The 23,812-nt window shown below is 43.8% G+C and overlaps 1 protein-coding gene across 1 annotated transcript in view; it reads right to left on the reverse strand.

The window, feature by feature from the left end:
- Nucleotides 1-2,471: 2,471 nt before the first annotated feature.
- The window catches only part of SMARCAL1 (SWI/SNF related, matrix associated, actin dependent regulator of chromatin, subfamily a like 1), a 911,772-nt gene continuing 890,431 nt past the window's right edge, over nucleotides 2,472-23,812 (reverse strand). Inside the window, exon 17 of the mRNA XM_044078228.1 lies at nucleotides 2,472-3,858. Coding sequence (XP_043934163.1) covers nucleotides 3,649-3,858 — 210 coding nt within the window. The 3' untranslated portion in view covers nucleotides 2,472-3,648. The remainder of the gene's footprint in view (nucleotides 3,859-23,812) is intronic.

Genomic DNA, 23,812 nt, shown 5'->3' on the forward strand with positions numbered 1-23,812 from the left:
TGAAAAAAATGGAACTTCTAGGAAAGTTGCCTGATGAGCATCATCTAATGACATGTGGTCTACATTAAAATGATTACCTTACTAAATGAGAAAGCCTGAAAGATCTGTTGGACTAAGAATTACCCTATAGTCTAAATGGGGACTAGACACAGACTGACTGCAAGCCCGAGTCATCAAAGCCAAATGGATGTTAAGGGACATGTAACAAAGAGGGACAGATAATGAGTAAGGAAAGATAAGGACAGTAAAGGATAGTGCTATCTTTGTTGAACAGTGGAGTCACAGGCATTGCCTATATCATTTTATATCAGTTTAGCACACAGGATAAATGAGCTCCCAGACAATATTACTGATCTGCCCATGAAAGAGGTACTTGTATATAATTGGCTTACCCTACTAGCTGATTAGTAATAAATGTAAAAAGGAATACGTCAGTGCCGTTAGACAATAACCAGTATGACACAACAGTACAACATGGGGAAAAAGAACACAAAAAGGTTCTTCAGTTGTGTCCAACTCAGGGGTGTTGGGCTCTGTCACTGTAACAGTAACTGCAGTGTGTCTGCACTGGATGGGTGGGGAAGCAAGTAATGCTAAACATTTGAAAGGTGCATTTATCACTAATTATTTATTCAAAAATCATCACACATGGAGAAATGGTTAGGAACCAACCAAATTCTGCCTAGAATGCTTTGATTTTCTATAGTATTTGCAGTGAAATCCAATGTGATTCATGTATGACACGTGCATTTACTTGATTCTAAAAAACAGGCTAGGAATTTGTCTATATGCTGCTTTACTTAAAAAGAAGACCCTTTCTTTAGTAGAATCTTGCTATAGTACTCCATATAGATGAGTATTTAATGGATTAGCAGTCATCATTTAAATTCAGAGGGTCTATATTACCTAGGCGAACAACTAGAATGTCGACTAACCTTTAATCAACACGTGTGACGAACCTGCAGTTCAGTGAATGGCCAAATCATCGATTTCTTTCCAAGGGAAAGAAATCGGTTGGCCATGCTTTTAAATCTGCCCTTTTCCCGACTATAGTGCAATCACAGAGTTAGTATATTTAGTTAGGGCGGGTGTAGGGGGCACAGTCCCCCACTTCATAGTGCTTGTCTTGTGTCGTGCTTCGTTGGCCTATTGATTTCTTTCTCTTGGAAAGAAATCGATGATTTGGCCGTTTGCTGAAGTGCAGGATTGACACATATGTGTCGATTAAAAGTTTGTCGACATTCTGGTTGTTCGAGTATCTAATACAAATCCCCAAATACAGAAACCTGTGAAGTATAAAGACCATAACCTGCATACTAACAACCAGTATCACTTTGCAGGGAAAACAATACACCTTAATATTTTTAAACAATAGATGAACTAGAAGAAGTCTACAACTGATTACAAAGCTGCCTGTACCATTTTATTTTTCATAACTTCTGAAGTTGTTGCCCAAGCACTCTCTCTCTCTCTGTTAGTGTAGGTAAATCACACTGAGCACCCCAAGTATATCTTTCTCACCCAATGGTTACATCAAGACACTAACACTTTCTAGGAGAGTCTAGAACACATTTTTTTTTTTACTTTTATTAAGTATGCAAACATTAGCTATTTTTTCAGTAAAAGTAATTACAGTTCATGTTATATACATGCATACATATATATATATATATATATATATATATATATATATATATATATATATATATATATATATATACACACAGTTAGCCACCAATGGGATAAGAAGATAATATCTCATGTTGAGCTGGACTAACAAAACTACTCCACTTCACTCCGTGCCTTTCATGACAATGAATCAGCATAAGTGTCCACTGCATGCACGATATATTTATGAGTATTCTCATTTAAGTACCAGTTCAACACACATTAATCTTCACCACAGTAAACCACCATTACAACATGCAGCTATTATATTTTTTAAAATGTTATAATTACATTATATCACAGCTCTCTCTACTAGAATTAACCGAAACACCTACAATCTGGCGTAAACAGACCATTCAAAGAAAGTGACACTTTTTTCATTGAGTGTTGTGAGAGTTAAGTCATTTTAGCTGTATGCCAACCAACATGTGGGGCTGCAAATATCAAATAAGGACAGCGGCAACATGTGTTTATAAGGGTCATCTTTAGATATGTAAAGTTACAGTTTCCAGAGTGGAAACTTATTTCTGCATTGTAAATCTTGTACATTTCTCCAATTTAAAAAATGCAGAGAATGTTGCAACACTAAACAGTAATCATGAGAGGTTTCAAATATGCTATATGTTCACAATGCCTACTACAGATATAACAACATGGACAGCAATAAAGACAACAGATAACTACTTGGCTATTCCAAACGTCATCCTGTTAAAGTATTTACTTCAAAACATTTGAGCTGGCCAGGCAAATTTTTATAAATCTCATCTTGATGGAAAAAATATACATAACACAAAAACAAATCAGTGTAATATATGCTGCAGCATGTCATGAAAAGTTTTATACTGGCATTTCTTCCAGTATTTCAACTGTTTCTGTATTCCTCAACATCTGCACATTTTAAAAGGCAACTATTTTCAATATCAGATTAAAAGAATGTTTTCTAAACTTTATTTTTATAATTTTGCAGCAATCACTGATCTACATTTAGCAAAGAATTGTTATCCAAAAGGTGACGAAACCAAAAGTCATCTTGATACACAATTAATAAATATAACACAATATAATGCAGTATTATACAAATATATTTTCTTGCATACTGAGTGAATACACATGCTCATAAACACACATCTACGTATATGTGTGCGCATGTCTATATCTATAGGCATATAGCTATAGACACAAACATTTGAATGTTTAAATATATATAATGCAATAAACACACACACACACACACACACACACACACACACATACATACACACACATTCCACCAAATGAAACTGAGAAAATCCCAGTGTTTGAACTCAAAATGTCAATTTCTACTTTCCAACACCTATAGTTTTCCTACAAAGAAGAGAACTACAGGTTCTGCAATTCTCTTAAAATACACTTTAGCAAAGAAATAACATTTAAGTACAAATGTAAAACTTAAAAATTTTCAATACTACTATCATTTTCTGCAAATCCAACTTCTTGGACATTCTTCTCTTACGGTACAAGATGCAGTACAGCACACAATGCCCTCTGAAATGTAAGAAGAGTCATTCCTCCTACTCTGAATATGGAGGACTGTTTCCCAATATGAGAACAAAAATAATCACCAATCTCCCTAGGAGACAGGACCTTTGCAGAAAGAGTCAAATTTATGCTAAATAAAATGGAAAGACAAAAACACGCAATTAGACAGTTTAAGAAAATATACTGAATTCAGCACTGTTAGTGGGTGGAAAAGGCAGTGTGTTACTTTATATGAAATAAGCTGGCTACCTATGTTACAAACTAAGGCATTTATGAGTCAGTCATCTGCAAAGCAAAACTGGTGACAAAGTATTCTGAATCTTGGGAAACGAACAATCTTTAAAACAAAAAAGTTGAGCATATATGAATGCTTTAACAATAATTACGCCATGTGAAACATTTCTTATAGAATAAATGTTTTCCATGCTGTACCACAAAATAAACAATATTTTCAAAAGGCTTTTACTGCTGTTTTTCAAAGAAGTCATCAAGTCGTCTTTTTTTGCAGGGACTTGCAGAGTAAGTACTGCTCTGTGTCACCAGTGAACAACCTTCTGCACTGGCTTCCTGACAGGCATCAGCAACTTCTAAAAGAACTGCTTCAGCAATATCATCCTCATGTGCTGCAAATGATTTTTGTAGAAGTTCACAAATTGTCTTCTGTTTTGGATCCTGTTAGTGGAAAAGAAAAATGAAAATGTAAAGGAATTTCTTTAAATAAAATCAAATACTGTGGATTTGTTATTTAATTTTCATTATTATTTGAATGCTCTACACACCAGCTACCTGATTTGAAGACACAACCCAGACTCTAACAAAAACAATAGCTAGCAGAAAAGTACATATATATATATATATATATATATATATATATATAAAATTAAATCAGTTAAGAAAAAGTAGAATGTAGTAATAAACATGGTGGCATCAAAATATCTAAAGAATAGGAGGAGGAGCGTGGCCCAAATTTTCAGCTGCCCCAAATGCATCACCTGGTTAACTGACTTATTCAAAGTCACACAGTAGGCAAAAACAGTACTTCTTATGCTTCTGTACGCTACAAAATAATTTGAAAGACAAAACTGTTAAAAGCATCCACTTTTGTCTATTGTCAGAATTTCTTCTAAATCAGAATCTGGAAGTGTAGGACAACTCATTACTGCCACTTTGCACTTCAGCAATACGTGTTAGGGCTTTTATACATATTGGAAGGGGCAGCTTCTGTGATATGGCTTTTGAAAATGTTTCAGCTGCAGCTTTTCTGCAGTTATGTGATTTAAAACAGCTCTGTCCATAGTGGTCAAATTATAACTTCAAGCAACGAAAGTACAGTTTTGTACCTACCATAAATGTAGATGTTCGAGTGTTCACCCTGCTGCAGTCATCACATTTGGGTTATCCTGCCATCAGGCGGTGCCGCAGTCGGCCCGAATTCCAAAGTCTTGGTCCGGCGTCGGTTGCTGTCGCTTCTTCCCTGACGTCAGTGCACCAGGGGTACATAAGAGGCATCCAACGCCGTTTTCTTCAGTTTTTCTTGCCCCAGATGTCAGATGCCCCCAGTAGGTAGGCTATATATATATATATATATATATATATATATATATATATATATATATATATATATATAGCTAGATAAAAAGTAAAACAAAACCCTTAGGCACAAGCAAATACACCACAGAGGTAGTATAGGATAGAGTGGTAGAGATAAGTTCAGCTAGTTCAGAGGGGATGGAGGGAGGGTAACCTGGACTGCAGCAGGGTGAACACTCGAACATCTACATTTATGGTAGGTACAAAACTGTACTATGTTCATCGTGTTACCCTGCTGCAGTCATCACACTTGGGTTGAATCCCAAAGCTAAGGATGGGAGGTGGAGTCAAACAGGGTTAGAAGAAGCTAGTAGGCCCTGCAAAACTGTAGTGGCAAAACCAGCTCTAGTCTTAGAATATAGAGGTAAGTGATAGTGTTTGGTGAAGGTGTGCACTGAACTCCAAGTTGCAGCTTCCAGAATATCCTTGGTTGGCACTCCCCTGAGAAAGGCTGCTGATGTAGCTGTAGCCCTGGTGGAGTGGGACCTAATGTTAGCAGGTACCGGTTTCCCATGATGAGTGTAGCAGAAACGTGTGGAATGCCCTATCCATTTAAAAATGATCTGTTTTGAGATAGCTTTTCCTTGTGATCCTGTAGCATAGGCTACAAAGAGCTGGTCAGTTTTTCTGAAAGCTTTAGTCTTATCCAAGTAGTAACGTAATTGCCTGTGAATGAACAAAGAGTGCAGAAGTCTTTCTCTTTTATTCTGGGGATTTGGGAAAAAGGTGGGCAAATGAGTGGTTTGGTTTAGGGCCATACTGGATACCACATTTGGCATAAAGGAAGGGTTAGTTCGTAGAGAGACTCTGTCTTGATGAAAAATGAGGAAAGGTTCCACTGCCATTAGTGCCTGTAACTCTGAGACTCTTCTAGCTGAGGTTATTGCTAGTAGCAGGACAGTTTTCCATGAAAGAAATTTTAAATCAGCTGAAAAAGCTGGTTCAAAGGGCGGCAGTGTAAGCTTTTCCAGAACAAAGTTGAGATCCCAAGTAGGTGTTGGTGCTCTCCTTGGCGGTCTTATGTTCTTAGCCCCTCTGAGGTACTGTCTTAGGAGTGGATGTGAGAATAAAGGAGGATCCGTGTTGTAATGAGCTGAAATTGCTGAGGTGTGTAACTTAATAGATGAAAAGGAAAGTCCTTTGTGCAACATCTCAGTTAAATATTGTAGAATCTGAGGAATGTTTGGATCAAGGGGATTTTGACCTTTAGCCTGGTTCCAGGCGCAAAACCTTTTCCATTTGTCTGAATAGGTTTTCCTGGTGCTGGGCCTCCTGGTCTCCAGAATGACATCCATAACAGCTTTGAATAAAGGTGTTGGCTGGTTGTTTAGGTAATTTGCCATGCAGCCAGGCTTAAAGTCTTGAGCTGGCTGTGTAGAATCTGATTGTCTCGCTGGGTGAGCAGGTGAGGAATTTGTGGCAAAATCCATGGTGGGCCGTGGGCCATGTTCCTTAAAATTGGATACCAATGCTGGCGTGGCCAGTCTGGTGAAACGAGTATCATTTGTGGCCTCTCTAATCTGACTTTCAGCAGTACCTTTGCTAGAAGAGGCAGTGGAGGGAAGGCATACACTGTTAATGTTTTCCAACTGAATGAGAGGGCATCCACTTTCCAAGCTAGTGGATGGAATGTCCTTGTGCAAAATGTTTGAAGTTGGTAGTTGTGGGGGCTTGCAAACAGATCTACGTCTGGGCGTCCCCATTTTTGAGCTATCATTGCAAATACTTGTGGATCTAGTTTCCATTCGTGTGGATCCATGATGTTTCTGCTTAGGTCGTCTGCCAATGTGTTTTTCTTTCCTGGCAGGAATTGTGCTTGTAATTGAACCTGGTAAGACAGTGCAGTGTTCCACAAGGTCATTGCTTGCCTGCATAGAGGGTAGGAATGTGTGTCCCCTTGCTTGTTTATGTACCACATTACTGTGGTATTGTCTGTCTTTATTATTAGTTGTGCTGGGTGTAAAAGGTCCTTGAAAGCTGTTAGGGCATTCTGTACTGCTAGCATTTACTTTTGATTGATATGCAGATGCTTCTGATTTGTAGTCCATTTGCCCTGAATGCACTGTCCTGCCATGTGTGCTCCCCAGGCATAGTCCGATGCATTTGTTGTCATAGTTTGCCTGGCTGTGGGCGAGGTGAAAGGCTGACCCTTGTTGAGGTGACATGCCTGTGCCCACCATAGAAATTCCTGTTGAAGGCAGGGAATGAGTGGTATCATTGTTTCCAAGCTGTGGCTGTGCTGAGTCCATTCACTTTTCGGGTACCATTGTAATTTCCTCATATGCAGTTTTGCAAATGGTATTAGTAGTATGCAAGATGCCATGAATCCCAAGGCCTGCAGAATTTTTCTTGCAGGGAGTTGAGTCTTTGTTCCCATTATTTTGAAATATTGAGTCAGCTGTTGTTGCTTGTCTGGCATGAGATAAGTCATCTGGGCCGTTGTATTCAAGCTGGCATCCAAGAATATTATGTTTTGTGAGGGCACTAGTTTTGATTTCTTTTCATTTACTGTGTACCCTAGGCTACTTAGAAGGTGTTTGACAAATGCCAGATGCTTTAAAAGAATGTCCTTGCTTTCTGCTTGAATAAGGCAGTCGTCCAGGTATGGGTATATTTTATTTCCTCTTTGTCTGCAGTATGCAATTACTGGTGCCAGGCATTTTGTGAAGACCATGGGCGCAGTAGATAAGCCAAAGGGCAGTGCAGAGAATTGATAATGCTTTGAACCTGCAATGAAGCGGAGGTATCTTCTGCAATTTTGTCTGATAGGGACATGCAGGTATGCCTCCTTGAGGTCCAAAGTGACTAGCCAAGCATTCTTGCCCAGCATGGGAAGAAGCTGCTGTAGTGTTAGCATCTTGAATTTTGGTACTTGCAGATAGGTGTTCAGAATTGAAAGATCCAGAATGGGTCTCCATTCTTTGTCCTTTCCTGGGACGAGGAAGAGTCTTGACCTTTGCTCAAAGGTTCCTAGAATTTATAAACTCAAATGCTATTAAACAACTTGTTACCACTCCCACAAGAGGGGAAAACATAATGGACCTGATCATCACCAACATGGGGACGCTATGCTCCAAACCAGAAGTGTATCCCTCAATGGTAAGATCAGACCATAAACTAATCTCACTGGATATTCACATCCCGACCCCACCCCCTGCCCAGAAACCCACAGTGAAAAACTTCTCTAAAGCAAATTTCACACTCCTCAAAACCGAGGTGGAATCCTTCAAAGCCCACGGGCCTGTGGAAAATACGGCCCAGACCGCAGAATCCTTTATAAACGCATTCTATGAACACCTTCAGGAATGCATGGATCATGCAATCCCAAATAAAACCAAGAACCAATCCTCCAAAAGCAGACGTCCTGTCTGGTGGACCCCAACCATAAACAAACTATACAATAGAAGGAGGAAGCTACTACATTATAGAGCAAAATCCCAAAAAGGGAAGGCATCTCTGATCAGTGTTAGCAAAAAACTACGGGCACTCATAAAATCGTCTAAGGCCAGCTTAGAGAGAAAAACTGCACAGGACACTACGGATAATCACAAGGCTTTCTTTAGTTATGTTAGGAACCTGGGTGAGAATTCCCAGATATGCTCAGAATTAATCCAAAATGACAAAAAATACACCGAACCCACAGACATTGCCAACATCCTAGCTGACAGGTTCAGCGCAAACTTCTCCCCTCCCACCAAAGGGCAAATATCTATCCTAGCAGAGTGCTGCCCCTGACATCTCAGATGCTCAGGTAAGAGCCGCCCTCTCCAAAGCAAAAACACAGCATCAATGGGACCAGGCGGTGTCCCGGGCTGTGTCCTACATGAACTCAAGAAGAGCTAAACCCAAACATAAAACTACTGTTCAATCTCAGCCTTACCACAGGATATGTACCCAAAGAGTGGCATACAGCAACAGTGGTCCCTCTCCACAAGGTGGTGCCTCAACTGATCCTGGAAACTATCGCCTATAAGCCTGACTAGCTTGGTCTGCAAAGTTATGGAAAGGATCATCATGGACCTCAGAGAAAGATATTGGGGACCTACAGACACTGGATCCTACCCAGTTCGGCTTTGTTAAGGGCAGATCCTGCCTCTTAAACCTGGTTGATTTCTTTGAAACATTCACCAAGGCCATTGTGGCGAGGAAGGTGGTCCACACAGCCTACCTGGACCTCGCAAAGCCTTCGATACAATACCCCACTCGGGCATTATAGATAAGCTCACCAGCTTAAATATAAACCCCTATGTCGCTAGATGGGTTGCAAACTGGCTCAAGGACAGAACCCACATGGTTAGAATTGCTGGAGCCATGTCAGACTCCAAGCCAGTTACAAGTGGCGTCCCACAAGGCTCAGTCCCGGGACCTCTCCTGTTCGGTATATATTTCTCGGAGGTACAGGCAAACACGGAAGGACTGTGGCTGACCAAGTTCGCAGATGACTGCAAACTGGGCGCTATAATCGACTCTCCAGCCGACACAAGCATCCTCCAAAAGGGCCTCATAGAAACAGACAACTGGTGCGGGTGCATAGTCACCCCCTTTGGCAAAAACAAAGTGCCCACAAATTACCACATAAGTGGTAATCCATTAAGTACGGAAGAAGTAATTAGGCACCTGGGGACCCAAGTTGATAGCAATCTCTCATTTGACAACCACGTGGCCAAAGTGGTTAGAAAAACATTTTATATAGCCCACCTAATCATGAAGGGATTCACATCTAGATCAGGGAGGTCATCGTGCATCTTTACTCATCCCTCATCAGGCCCATAATTGAGTACAATGCCCCTTTTGGGATGTACCTTACCAGACACCTGCAGCAACTGGAAAGACCCCAAAAGTACCTCACCAAGAGGATCAAAGGGCTCAAACAGATGCCATATGCTGCCGGTTAAAGAAACTCCAGCTCTACTCAGTGGCATGCCGCCTGCTCAGAGGTGATCTGTGCCTGGCGTATAAAGCCATGTCCAACCCGAAATTAATGGACATGCTGCACCTCAGAAAATCCAAATCCCATCGAGCTACGCGCTCGAGAGACTTGAACCTCAGCACTGAAATAAATAGGACATGCTGGAGGGACAGATTCATAACCCAGAGGCTCCCTTCACTCTGGAATAAAATCCCAGTCCAGGTTAGGCAGAGTCCCTCATTGACGCTCTTCAAGAGGAATCTTGATGAGTGGATGGGGGATCGTAGGTTTACCCCGGGTATCACTTCTATGTCACTGTTAGACAGAGGCACAATATACTAACCTCGAAAAAGGGCATAGCAAAATTAATTTTAAAATGGGTGGCGAAAGCCAAACACACTCTGGCTAGGCTTATAAATGCCCTAGGGCAGATAGCCTAGTATGAACCTATGAACTTATGAGTAAAATCCTTGTCCTTGCTCCTGTGTAGGTACCTGTTGAATGGCTCTCATGTCCATGAGAGCTGTAATTTGTTTTTGTGCCTCTGCCCATTGATTTGGTGGCAGGTTTGGCATTCCTTTATCCTTGGTAAGGTATGAAAGTGGAATCTGTATCCTTGAGAGACAATGTTTAGAACCCATTTGTCTTTTGTGATGATGTGCCAGTTTTCTGCAAAAAAATGCTAATTTTACTCCCAAGGGAGCTGCCAGGAGAGATCTGCTTGGTAGTTTGAGGATTGAGTCATTGTGTTTGTCTTCTGCTAGCTTGGGGCCTGTCTTCTCCTCCTTTCTGGGTAGTAGTACCCCATTGGCGAGGTATGTAAGGGCCTTGTGACTGACCTCTGCCCCTTGGGCATCTGTATTTGCCCCTCTGTGATCTGTCAGAAGCTGGAAAGGACCATTTTTTTTGTTTGCCAATTTCTGCTGAAACGAGGGGGTTGTACCTGCAAAAAATCCTTGACCGTTTGCATAGACTTTGCCTTATCCTCCATTTTCTTTAAAACCTCTTCTGCTTTGACACCAAATAATACATCCTGCTGTAAAGGTGCATCCAATAATTTTCCTTTAACATGGTCAGGAAGGGTTTGTTCTTTTAACCAAGCATGTCTGCGTATGACAGAGCCAGTAACAGCTGCTCTACAGGAAGCTTCCAATGAATCAAATCCGCATTGTAAAGTATGTTTGCCCACCTGTTCAGCTGCATGCAACAGATCCTGCATTTCCTTGAATTCAGACTGTTCAGAATGTGTGCTCATTTTTTGTTTTAACTGAGACATTATGAATTGCTGATATTTCAACATGTGAAACTGACAATTTAATGCTCTCATAGCCCGAGTAGCTGAGGTGTATATTTTCTTTCCCCATCTATCTAGGGCTCTGGAATCCCTTTCAGAGGGCACAGGATATTTAGCCATAGAAGCTTTAGCTCCCTTAGGACCCTGGGAAATTGTTTCTGGGTCAGCTACAGGGCTTTTATAAAGGAATTTGTGTGAGTCAGGTACTTTGTAGTATCTGTCTGGTTTGGCTGGAGCAGGAGGTAGAGAGTCTGGATTTAAACTAGACTCCAAGTAAACATCATCCACAATATCTAAAATAGGAGGGATAGCAAGAGGTCTGTGCTGGGGTAGTAGAAGGAACTCTCTGAGCCTTTTCTTAGAATCAGAGTAGTTCTGGCCTTCCCAGTGGAAATGTTCCCTCATGGTATGCAAAGTTTCCCCAAAGGAGTAGTCTTCAGGGGAAGATGCTGAGGGAATAGAGTCTTCAGCATCAGAGTCTTCATAAGGTGGAAAAGTGTAATCCTGTTCCTCAGAAGAATCTGGGGAGAGTGAAACCTGATCAGAGGAAGCATAATCCTCCTCTTGTCTTCGTCTTTTATCAGGAGGGGGATGGGAATTCCTGATTAGGGTAATCAAATCTTCAGCCATCTTGAGCATCTGTTTCTTAGGCATGGGGCCTTGAACTGTAGACTGACGTACAGATTTCTTAGGTTTTAAAGGAGTTTTAAGCTTAGCATAAGATTTAATGGTGAGTGTAGTCGGTCTGAAGACACCTTCTGCAACCGAAGGTGTTTCCACTGCACCGGGGTCTACTTCTGCTCCAGTGTTGGAAGATGGCTGCGTCAGCCTAGTAGGCTCTGCTTGGGAATCCGCAGCTATCTGGGGTTCCAGTTCTGCGGTCGTCAGGGGCTGCGTAGGCGCCTCAGAGAACCGGCAACAGGCCCAGTTGAGGCCTCGGAGTCTGGCTTGTTCCTAGGCGGCCTGTCCTTATCCTTGCGGTTTTTATGTATGGCGGTCGTCAGCTGCTCCAACGGCATGATATAATTAAATTTCCTACCAAAATAATGCCGTGCGAAGTCAAAACGGCATTTGATAGTTCGTTTATTAAACCTAGCACAAAACCGACAACCTGTGATGTCGTGGTCTAGGCCTAGGCAAGGAATACAATAGGAGTGGAAGTCCTTATGAGGTATTTGCTTCCCACAAGAAATGCAATTGTTAACTTTTTCTGACATTGGACTGAGGCAAGAAAATGTTCCCCAACAGGGTACTTAGCTTTATTGAAGATTTCGGATTAAAATTCAAATCGAAAATCTCAGGTGTCGGCCGACCGGCACTTGCGAACTGCTTCTGCTTCGGGCACCGCGCGGCAAGAAAGACTGCAGAAAATTGTGTCGGATGCCTCTTATATACCCCTGGCGCACTGACGTCAGGGAAGAAGCAAAAGCAACCGACGGCGGACCAAGACTTTGGAATTTGGGCCGACTGCGGGACCGCCTGACGGCAGGATAACCCAAGTCTTCTACGAGCACCTCCAGGAATGTATGGATCAAGCAATCCCTAATAAAATCAAGACCCTTTCCACCAAAGGCAAGCGCCCGGTCTGGTGGACCCCAGCCATAAACAAACTCTACAACAAGAGGAGAAAGCTACTACATGACAGAGCAAAATCCCTAAAAGGGAAGGCATCTCTGATCAATACTAGCAAAAAACTACAATCACTCATAAAATCATCCAAGGCCAACTTTGAGAGAAAAATCGCTAAAGACACAAAAGACAATCATAAGGCCTTCTTTAGCTATGTTAGAAACCTGGGTGGAAACTCCCAGATATGCTCAGAATTAGTCCAAAATGATACAAAAATCACTGAACCCACAGACATTGCCAACATACTGGCAGACAGGTTCAGTGCAAATTTCTCCCTCCCCCCCAAAAGGAGAAATATCTATCCCACCCGGGTCTAGCCTCCCAAACATCTCAGATGCCCAGGTGAGAGCTTCTCTCTCTAAAGAAAAAAACACAGCATCAATGGGACCGGACGGTGTCCCCGGCTGTGTGCTACACAAACTCAATGAGGAACTAAACCCACACATAAGGCTGCTGTTTAATCTTAGCCTTACTACAGGATACGTACCCAAAGAATGGCGTATGGCAACTGTGGTCCCACTCCACAAAGGCGGTGCTTCTACGGACCCTGGAAATTACTGCCCCATAAGCTTGACGAGCCTTGTCTGCAAAGCTATGGAGAGGATCATAATGGAACTCATAAATAAAGACATTGGGGACCTACAGACACTGGATCCTACGAATTTGGCTTTGTCAGGGCAGATCCTGCCTCTTGAACTTGGTCGACTTTTCAAACAGTCACTAAGGCCATTGATGAGGGTAAGGCAGTGCACACAGCCTACCTTGACCTAGCAAAGCGTTGACACAATACCCCACTCGGGCATCATAGAAAAGCTCACCAGCTTAGATGTAAACCCATATGTCACAAGATGGGTTGCAAACTGGCTCAAGGACAGAACCCACAGGGTTAGAGTTGCTGGTGCCATGTCAGACTCTAAGCGGTCACGAGCGGTGTCCCACAGGGCTCAGTCCTGGGCCCCTCTTGTTCGGCATTTATTTTTCTGTAGTGCAGGCAAACATAGGGGATTGTGGCTGACAAAATTTGCAGATGACTGCAAACTGGGCACCATAATTGACACTCCATCAGACACAGACATCCTCCAGAGAGGTCTCATAGAAATGGATAACTGGTGCCAGAGCCATGACCTTAAGCTAAATGCCAAAAAATGTATAGTCATACCCTCTGGGAAAAACAAGGTAACCCCTAATTACCACATAGGTGGTAATCCATTAAACACGGAAGAAGTTATCAGGGACCTGGGGACCCAAGTTGACAGTAACCTCTCTTTTGACACTCACATTGCCAAAGTGGTTAGGAAGACCTTCTACATTGCCCACCTGATCATGAAGCGATTCACATCCAGATCAGGAGAGGTCATTGTACCCTGTACTCTTCACTTATGAGCCCAATGATTGAGTACAACGCCCCATTCGGAATGTACCTTACCCGACACCTGCAGCGGTTGGAAAGACCCCAAAAGTTCCTCACTAAAAGGATAAAGGGGCTCAAACATATGTCATACGCTGCCCGACTGAAGAAACTCCAGCTCTATTCAGTCGCATACCGTCTGCTCAGAGGTGATCTGTGCCTGACATACAAGGCCATGTCCAACCCGGAATTAATGGACATGCTCCACCTCAAAAATCCAAATCCACCAGAGCCACGAGCAAGAGACTTAAACCTCAACACGGATATAAATAGGATGTGCTGGAGGGACAGATTCATCACCCAGAGACTCCCTACACTATGGAACAGAATCCCAGTCCATGTGAGGCAGAGCCCCTCACTGACTCTGTTCAAGAGAAATCTTGACGAGTGGATAGGAGATCGTAGGTTTACCCCAGGAATCATCTCTGTGTCACTGCTGGACAGAGGCACAGCAAACTAATGGGTATAGTATTCTCATCCTAAGGGGTGGTGAAAGCCACACACACTCTGGCTAGGCTTATAAATGCCCTAGGGCAGATAGCCTAGTATGAACCTATGAACCTATAAGTGTGATGACTGCAGCAGGGTACCACGATGAACATCAGTGACTTTAAAAGAATGTGGACAGTACAATTTTGTACTGCTGATATAAAGAAAATTTGACTTTTTTCTTTCTTATTGTCAAAAAGTGTTAGAAACTAAGATAATGTATGAAGAAAGAAATATTTGGAATGGAATATGGGAAATTTGGGTAGCACTTAAAGGTTACAGAGGGGAAAAACTGTTTATATACCAACTGCAGTAAATACAGAGGTTTTAAGGCATATACGTAGTACAGAAATCAGCCCAAAACATGTTTCACCTGTGGCACTAGAAAAATTCAACCTTCGTGCTTCCAATGTGGAGAGTTACGGTATTTGACCTAAACTATGAAAGATTCTGAAAATTCTACAAGTATAGAACATTTTTTAACATAACACAACTTCTTTTACTTATATTCCACATCAGTTATGCAAGCCATGAGAAGTCTTACAGGTGGCTAGTTTCTTGTTTAAATTCTATTTAAATTTTTGTTTCCCCTGTTAACACTAAACACAGCCTCATTACAATGTCATATATTGGTACAGCCATCATCAGTCAAATATTTATGGATGAAAACAGCTCAGTACCCTTTAACTGAAGGACATCAGCTTATCGCCATCCCATAGGCTCCTTCATCTGTACTTCCACCCCATCGTTCAAGTACCTTCTGTTCCCACGCTTCATTTTTATAACTTCTCTTAGTTATACACATTTCTAACTATCCCTCTCTGATCGCTATCCTATTTGTAATACTTTTTACTATTTGCATTGAGGATGCATTTTCTTTCTTCCAGCATCTAATGATATCTTTTTCTGCTGCTAATAATATTGTGCCCACTAACATTTTAACTCGCTCATTTATCTGTTCATCATAGCCTAACAACACCTGTCTGATCAGTTTTATTTAACCTAGCCATAAATGCTAAAGCAGTTTATTTACTTCTTCTTTAAATTCCTTCAACTTCAGACAGATCCTAAATATGTGTATCCAAATATTTTTCTCAGTGTTTCCACACCTCCGACATTTGTCAGGGACTCTGGGGAACATTTAACTAATCTAGCTGGTGTATAAAAATAACGGACAAGGTACTTGTAGGCAAATATTTTAAATTTTTTTCTTGTCTAGTTGCTTTGTTAGGAAGGAGTAATAAGTGCAGCCAGTGCTGCCATTCAACAACCACCTGCAATTCTTTTCCCGACCCCCTCCTTTTCTTTTTTAAACATCCTTTCCTCATTACTCCTACACCACTCAAAGGATATTTTTATTAGTCCTCAACTTAACTCCTTTTCCATTCTCCTTTGGTTTATTTCTTTGATTATCTCAGGAGATCCTTACTTCTCTTTCTTTTATGGGCCAAATTATTCCACTTTGCTACTACCTTTTGATACTCTCTTTCTGTTCCCTAGGTAACTAGTATTCCTCCCAACTCTTAACCCCCCACACTTAACATCTGAGGCAGTATCTAACAGACCTCTGTTTCTGATTCTATCTTCACAATATACTTTTTGCCTCACTCTTTCCTTCTACTTCCCCATAGGTAACATTTATTTTTTTCCATTTCATGTGTTCCTCCTCCCTCAGCACTATTATCTATTACTGCAAATTTTTTAGTCCCAAGCAAGGACAGTCAAGTTCAGTTCCTCCAGCACAGCATTCACATGCATGAAATCCCCCCCCCCCCACTGCAGCATATTCTCTTGTCTTTATCATCTATTCCCAAACTGCTTCAAACCTAGAGTCCAGTAGCCCTATTATGTTTGCCATTCTACATGTTTGTAAATAGACCATGACATCAAGTACTCCCAATCCTCCTCTATCTTCAGGTAACGTTAGAATTTCTCATGCTATTCTATGGCTTCTGCCATCCCGTTTATATAACATTGCATCATCTGCCCAACTCTTCTTAAATACATTTCATTTGATGCTACCCAAAGCCTGGCCTGGATACAAAAACTGAGGAAGAATGTATAACTTAATTACCATTACACTTCAATCTAGTTTTAGTGTAATCACGTTACATTTCTCACTTTGTTTTCTAACTTTCTCATTTATTTTTTTCATATGTTTTTTCCAATGACCCCTTCACTGTATCCTGCAGCCACACTCCAAGACATTTTACTTCTCTCTTCCATATTCTTTCTGTAAGACCATTTTCCAACTCCTCTAGGTTCATAATTACCATTAGAGCTTATGTTTTCTCTCTATTCACCCTATATCTGGACATTTTATCAAAACTCTGAGCAACTCCCCATAACTTACTCACATCCTCCTTCGGATGTAATTGTCAAAAATACATCATAACATACATAGTTATTTTCCTTTGTCTTTCCTCCTACTTGCATCCTGTTCTCGATGACGTCCTTATAGCTATAGCTAATAGCTCTAGACAGACTGAGAGCAACAGTGGAGACAGCAGGCATTCCTTTCAGCTGCCGCTCTGTAAAGTGATATCTCTGATAATCTTGCCTGTACTTTTATCCGTGCACTCAACCCTCATAATCTGAGTAGCATATCCACCTAGGTCTGTAGAAACCCCAGCTTTTGCAGTAACTCAAACAAATAATTTCATATTATCCTGTCAAAATGTTTTCCTGGCATCTAGGGAGCATACAGCCACTTTCTGCTTTTTCTGTTGTGCATCCTATATAGGGGCCTGATTATATTAACTGCTGTCCCCTTCCACAAACCCCATCTGATCCTCATGCAGTATCTCCATCAGTATCTTTGCAAGTCTCTCAGCCATTATTATCATAAAACACGTATAGCCATGATTTAGCAATGAGATTGGCCTGTTGGAGGAAGGTAACAGAGGGTTGTTCCATTCCTTATATATTACTGCAATTATCACTTTTCCCCATAGCAGATGGGGACATTCTCTCTGCATATTATTACTAATCTTCCCCTCCCCGTATTCCTACCACTCTATCTTAGACTTCTACTCATAGCTCGACTGGAAGACCATTCTGTCCCATGGATTTCCCTTTCTTCATGTTGTCCATTGTCTCCCCTATCTCTTCCTTAGTTACTGGTTTTATTAGATTCTGTTTCTTCTTTTCCATAATCATAAGCAATGTTATACCTTCAAATCTGAAATCTACTTCATCTTGTCCCTACATCTTTTGTATTTCCTCCTCATACAGTTTCACATAGTACTTTCTAAATACTTCCAAAATATTTTGTAATGACTTGACTTTTGCTCCACACTCTACCCCATTTCAGAACATAAATCCTCCTGTCTACCTCCTGCTGTCTTAATCTAACTGTGCAGCTAACACTAGAGGTATGGGTAGAAGTCTAGGAAAGAGTGGTAGAAATATGAGAAAGGGATGTTTAGCAGTAATAATATGCAGACAAAATGTCCCCATCAACTAACATATACACAGCTTCTTACCACCTATAAAATTATCCAGAATCTATCTGCTTGTCCAGCACTACATATCATTGTACACAGCTATGTTCCCAGTCAGCCACTACAATCCAGTTACCAAAAACTCTTGTCTATTCACAAACCTATCAAATATGCCAGGCATTGTCTGTACTTGTTCCATGTTGCTAAGGCCTAAAACTCCTCATCTCTATTCGTCAGGTCAACACTCTTCCATCAATCCTACAAAACCATTCTGAAAGACTTCCTAGCTATCAGATGGCTCCGTTCTTGCTCAATACCAGGATAAACTATATCCCTAAATGTGAACAAATACCTATTCATACCTTAAATCTACTTATTCAAACTTCTTCACTCACTCCCTTACTTCTATCAATTTCTCTCTCTTGGTTTTCTCTCTTAATATACAATAAGCCTGCTTTTCTCACACTTCATATTGCAATTCCTGTTTGCATTATACTAACTAACCTTTAATTTCTCTATAAACTGGCTAAAATATCTATAACTATTAAATCATTATCACAGAACTTGTATATATTCTTAATAAGAAATTATGTACTCACCATAACATTCCATCTGAGTAGGTATCTTCATTTGTCTGCAACCTTTGGGATACGGATCCGATCTCGGATCCGAGCCGGCAACTTGTACCACAGCACAGATCCAAGCTCCTAGCTCCTCCCTTTACCCATAATCCCCTGCCAACCCTAACTGACCTCAGATCAAGTTTGCCTGATATAAGCATTGTTATTGTGCCCCGGAAGGGGCTTATCCAAGACAGATCCTATAGGTCAGGGGGAAGGATGGTTGCAGACAAATGAAGATACCTACTCAGATGGAACGTTATGTTGAGTACATAACTTCTTAATCTGAAGTAGGAACTTCATTTGTCAGAAACCTTTGGGACAGAGTCCCCAGCTACCTGAATCCTGGGTGGCCTTTATGGAAGAACATTCTGGAGCACTGCAGAGCCAAAGGACGCCCTACCTCTGGAGACAACATCCAGTTTGTAATGGCTGATAAAGATATGAGATGAGGCCCAAGTGTCTGCGGAACAAATATCATCTAAGGGGACCCTAGATTTAAAAGCCGCCGAAGTAGCGACGGCCCTAGTAGAATGAGCTCGGACTCCCTGAGGTGCAGGCCTTCCCGAACTCTGATACACTAAGAGGATACAACTAGCTATCCACCGTGATAGTGTAACTTTAGAAATTGACTTGCCTAAACTTGTTTTGGCTAAGGAGACAAACAACTGGTCAGATTGCCAGAACCAGCAGTTCGATGAGTATAAAAACGTAATTGTCTGTCCACATCCAAGGAATGCAATTTATATTCTCCTTTGTTCTGGTAATGGGGAAAGAACACGGGAAGATTAATAGATTGATTAATATTAGCTTCCGAAGACACCTTAGGCAGAAAGGACAGATTGATCCTGAGGTAAACTCTATCTGGATGGAAGGATAAATACGGCGGTTTAACACATAGAGCCTGAAGTTCAGAGACCCTTTTAGCTGAAGTAATGGCCACTAAGAAGGCCGTCTACCAAGAGAGATATTGAAGATCAACCGTGGCCGCCAGCTCGAAAGGGGGGCTAGTCAATGCTTGGAGAACCAAAGACAAATCCCATGGGAGTACTACCTCCCTGACCGGAGGTCTGAGAAGGAAGGTACCCTTGAGGAAAGCTTTACAAAGCTTGGAAGTAATTAGAGGGCCCGATTCATGCCCTACATGATAATGCGAAATCGCTGCCAGTTGTACCTTGACTGTAGAGCAGCTAGCCCCTTGATGAAAAACGGTAGTTAAGAAATCCAAAACTGACGTGAGAGGTGCCGTGAAAGGATCCAAGTGAAGGTGCTCCGCCCAGATGGAGAAACGTTTCCACTTGCTTCGGTAGACTCTTCTGGTGGAAGGTTTATGTGCTGCTACTAGGATGGCTTTGACTGGTGAGGAGATTCCGGGAGTCCTAATCAGGAGTGGAACTGGAGCAACCAAGCAGTCAGCTTGAGGTAGACCAGGTTGGGGGCCGGGAGACCCAGAGGGTGGGTAATGAGATCCGGGAGTGGATCCAGAATCCATGGTGGATGAATTAGGTGAGACCACAGGTATGGGAACCATGTTTGATGAGGCCAGAATGGGGCAATGAAGATCATTTTGCTCCCCAGCTGACTGGCTTTCTGTAGGAGTTTCAGCATCATGGGCAAAGGAGGATAAGCGTAAAGGAGACCGGGAGGCCAAGCATGTACTAGAGAGTCTCTCGGGGACTCCCCCTGAGGGGGGATTAGAGCGAAGTAACTGTTGCATTTGGTATTTGAAGGCGAGGCAAAAAGATCGCAACAGGGTTGCCCCCATTGGGCAAATATTTGTTTCTCTACTAGAGGATTGAGAGACCATTCGTACAGAGTCAGAATCGAATGACTGAGCCTGTCTACTAGGATGTTGGACCGGCCCAGAATGTGCATTGCAATAAGAAAGTGGTTGGTGGAAATCGCCCATTCCCACACTCTCATGGCCTCGCGACAAAGAGGATAAGACCTGGTTCCCCCCTGTTTGTTGATGTACCAGACAACTGACATGTTGTCCGTTTGTACTGCAATCGTCCCAATCGGGAGAAGGCTGTGAAGTGCCTGCAACGTCAAAAGCACCACCCTCATCTCTAGGACATTGATATGCAAAGAGGTCTCTGTGTCGTTCCACGTGCCTTGGACCGTTCTGCCTGAATAGTGCCCCCCCCCACCCCAGGCAAGAGGCGTCTGTTGTCACTGTGGCGACGGGGGAAGGCATCGAAAATGGTCGTCCCGTGTGGAGACTCGGGGACCGGAGCCACCACATGAGCGACCCTCTGCAAGCCCTGCTTAGGGGAATAGGATGGGACAGGGGGTTGCGAGACAGGGACCATTGTACTTGGAGGGTCCACTGCAGGACCCTCATATTTAGGCGGGCTAGGGGTAGTAGAGGAATAGCTGCCGCCATGGACCCTAGAGCCCTCAGGATCAATTCCACAGGTGGAGCAGGAAGTATGAGAATGGCCTGGACATGCAACCTCAGGTTCTGAAGCCGATCGGGAGTCAGGAAGGCAAGCATTATCCTGGAATCCAATCTCGTCCCTATGAAATCTATTACCTGTGAAGGGACTAGAGAGGATTTGGTCATGTTGATAGTCAACCTTAGACGTGGAGCAAGGTCGAGGAAATAATCCCTGCCTGAACAGAGCAGATGCCTTGTTGGGGCAATGAGGAGCCAGTCGTCCAGGTACGGAAAGACCTGAATTCACTGAAACCTCAGGTGGGCCGCTATGATCGCCAAGACTTTGGTGAATACCCTGGGGGCTGAGGTGAGACCGAAGGGAAGGGCCCTGAACTGAAAGTGACTGGCTCCCAGCCAGAAGCGGAGGAACCCCCTGGAGCGTCTGTCCACTAGGATGTGGTAGTACGCATCCTTGAGGTCTATCGAGCACATCCAATCATTCTCCCGTAATAGGGGGAGAATAGATTGTAAGGTGACCATTCGGAACTTTTCTTTGGGTACTGCCAGGTTCAGGAGAGAGAGATCAAGAATGTATCTCAAGTCCCCCGTCTTTTTTGGCACCAGAAAGAACCTGGAGTAAAACCCCGATCCAAACTGATCTGGGGGGACGTGTTGGATGGCTCTTTTTTGCAAAAGCTGCTGAATTTCTGTAGCAGCTGCCTCCTTTTGATTGGGTGGTACATCGGGGAGGCTTTTGGTTTTGGGGGTTACAATAAAGGGAATTTGGTAACCTCTGGATATGATGTGAAGCATCCAGCGATCTGTTGTTATGGACTCCCACATTGCTAGGTGCTTTGAAAGACACCCCCCGACTGCTTCCAGAGTGGATCAGCCGGGCAACCCCTCAGGGGTTCTCCGTGGACCTCTCAGAGAATGGTTCTCTGGACCCAAAGTTTCTGGGACCCCCTCTGCCTCTTGGGCGGCATCCTCCCTGTCCTCCTCTGCCACGAGGGGACTGGTTGTCTGGAGCAGACTGGGACTGATGCGATTTTCGGAACCACATCTTCTTCTGACCCTTTTGGTTCTTAGAAAAGGACCTCTGGGGAGCAGAGAAGCGGACTCCGACGGCAGACAACGTCTTCCTCGCTCTGGACTAAAGTGTCGCGAACGGTTTTGCCAAAAAGTGCAGAACCATCAAAGGGGGTATTCGCGAATGACGCCTTAAAGGGTTCCGAGAAGTCACAGTGTCGGAGCCAGGCCTGACGCCTGATTACCAGGCAGGCTCCTTCAGTGGCGTGTGACAAGAGCCCCATAGAGGTGTTTGAAACTGAACGTAGAGTAGACATTCGGGAGGAGTACATTTGCTTGTCTCCTTCCGACATGGACTCTGGGGGGGATGCAGCGTATTCTTTTATTAGATCCCGCTGCATCCGGATGACGTGTGCCATATAGTTCAGAGCTCTCATGGAGAAGGTTGCTGAACTAAAGACCCACTTCACCAGGTGGTCCATCGCTCGAGAGTCCTTACTCGGCGGGTGGACCGCAGAGCTCTCCTGAGCCAGCTCTCTCTTGGTGGCCGCCGCCACCAACATGGCATTCACGGGAGGACCTCTGCTCCAGTGGGTTCTTTCAGCAGGAGGACTCAGGATCCTATCCGGGCGCTTGGGGACTGGCTCTACAGTATCCAGCTCCTTCCAAGCCTTGGTGGAAATAAGGTCCACCAGGGGGTCGGGGGGAGGGGACACCCAAGAGGTAGATGGCCCTGCTTCGAACGCCTCTAGGAATACGGACTCATCAGAGGAAGCCTTGGGGGCAGACCACCCCCCCAATCCTGAGCATCTCCATGATGTCTCCAAAGGAGACATCCTCGGGGGGTGACGTTGGGGAGCATTCCCCTTCATCTAAGTCCGTATCTTCGGTAAGGGACTCAGGGGAGTCCATGTGCCTCCTCTTACACTTGGCCTTGTGAGGGACCTCTTCGGGGGGGGGGAGCTGTCCGAGGAAGACTCACCAGCAATATCACGTTCCACAGGAACACCCAGAGACGCTGAAGCAGGCTGTCCCGAAGGCCGGGTGATGGGAGCCCGGACCAGCTGAGAGGGAGTGCAGGGAGGAGCCGAAGCCAGGACCGGGGGTCCGGATGCACTCAACAGTGCCCTCTCCACCACCGCGAAAGCCGAGGGGGAGCTACTCTCGATAGGCTCCGAGAGTCGGCTCCCACTCGGATCCGAAGTGGGGACCGGATCCGGGGCTGAGACCCTCGGATCCGAAGGACCCGTGTGCTCTGATCGGGACGGAGCCGAAGTCACACAAAGTCCCTCAGATCCGAAGCTCCACCCATGGCTCCGAGAGGTCGGATCTGACAAACTCGAGGGACCAGTCGGAGCCGAAGTAACTAGTACTGTCAGCTCCGACACACCCCCGGATCCGATGCGGCTCGGCCCCGAATGCTCCGAACCCGGGAAACGGGACGGAGAAGGAGCAATTGAGGCAAAAAATGGGGTCGAGCTCCCCCCCAGAGGGGTGGAGGCAAGAGCACTCCCATCTGCAGCTGGGCCTGGATGAACCTCCTCATCATCTGGTCCATGTCTGCATCTGACATACTAAAGGTGGACCTCGACGAGGCCACCGAGGCAGACCTAGAGTGACGCCTCGATGACCTCGACGGGGATCGGGTTTGTCTCCTCCTCAGGTCCCGGTGAAAAACAAGGGGACCGGAGCCGAGGAGGCGATCCAGAAACCCTGGATGGAGAAGCCCGACTGGCGGGCGGGGCCGAGGAAGAGTCCTCGGCCCGCCGCTTATGGTGCTTCTCCCTCCTTTTGGTTTTTCCGGCCTCCCTCTCCTCCGGAGCCAAAACGGGAGG

The sequence above is a fragment of the Protopterus annectens genome, chromosome 7.part0 (genome assembly GCF_019279795.1).
Source record: "Protopterus annectens isolate FY-2018-M chromosome 7.part0, PAN1.0, whole genome shotgun sequence".
NCBI lineage: Eukaryota > Metazoa > Chordata > Ceratodontiformes > Protopteridae > Protopterus > Protopterus annectens.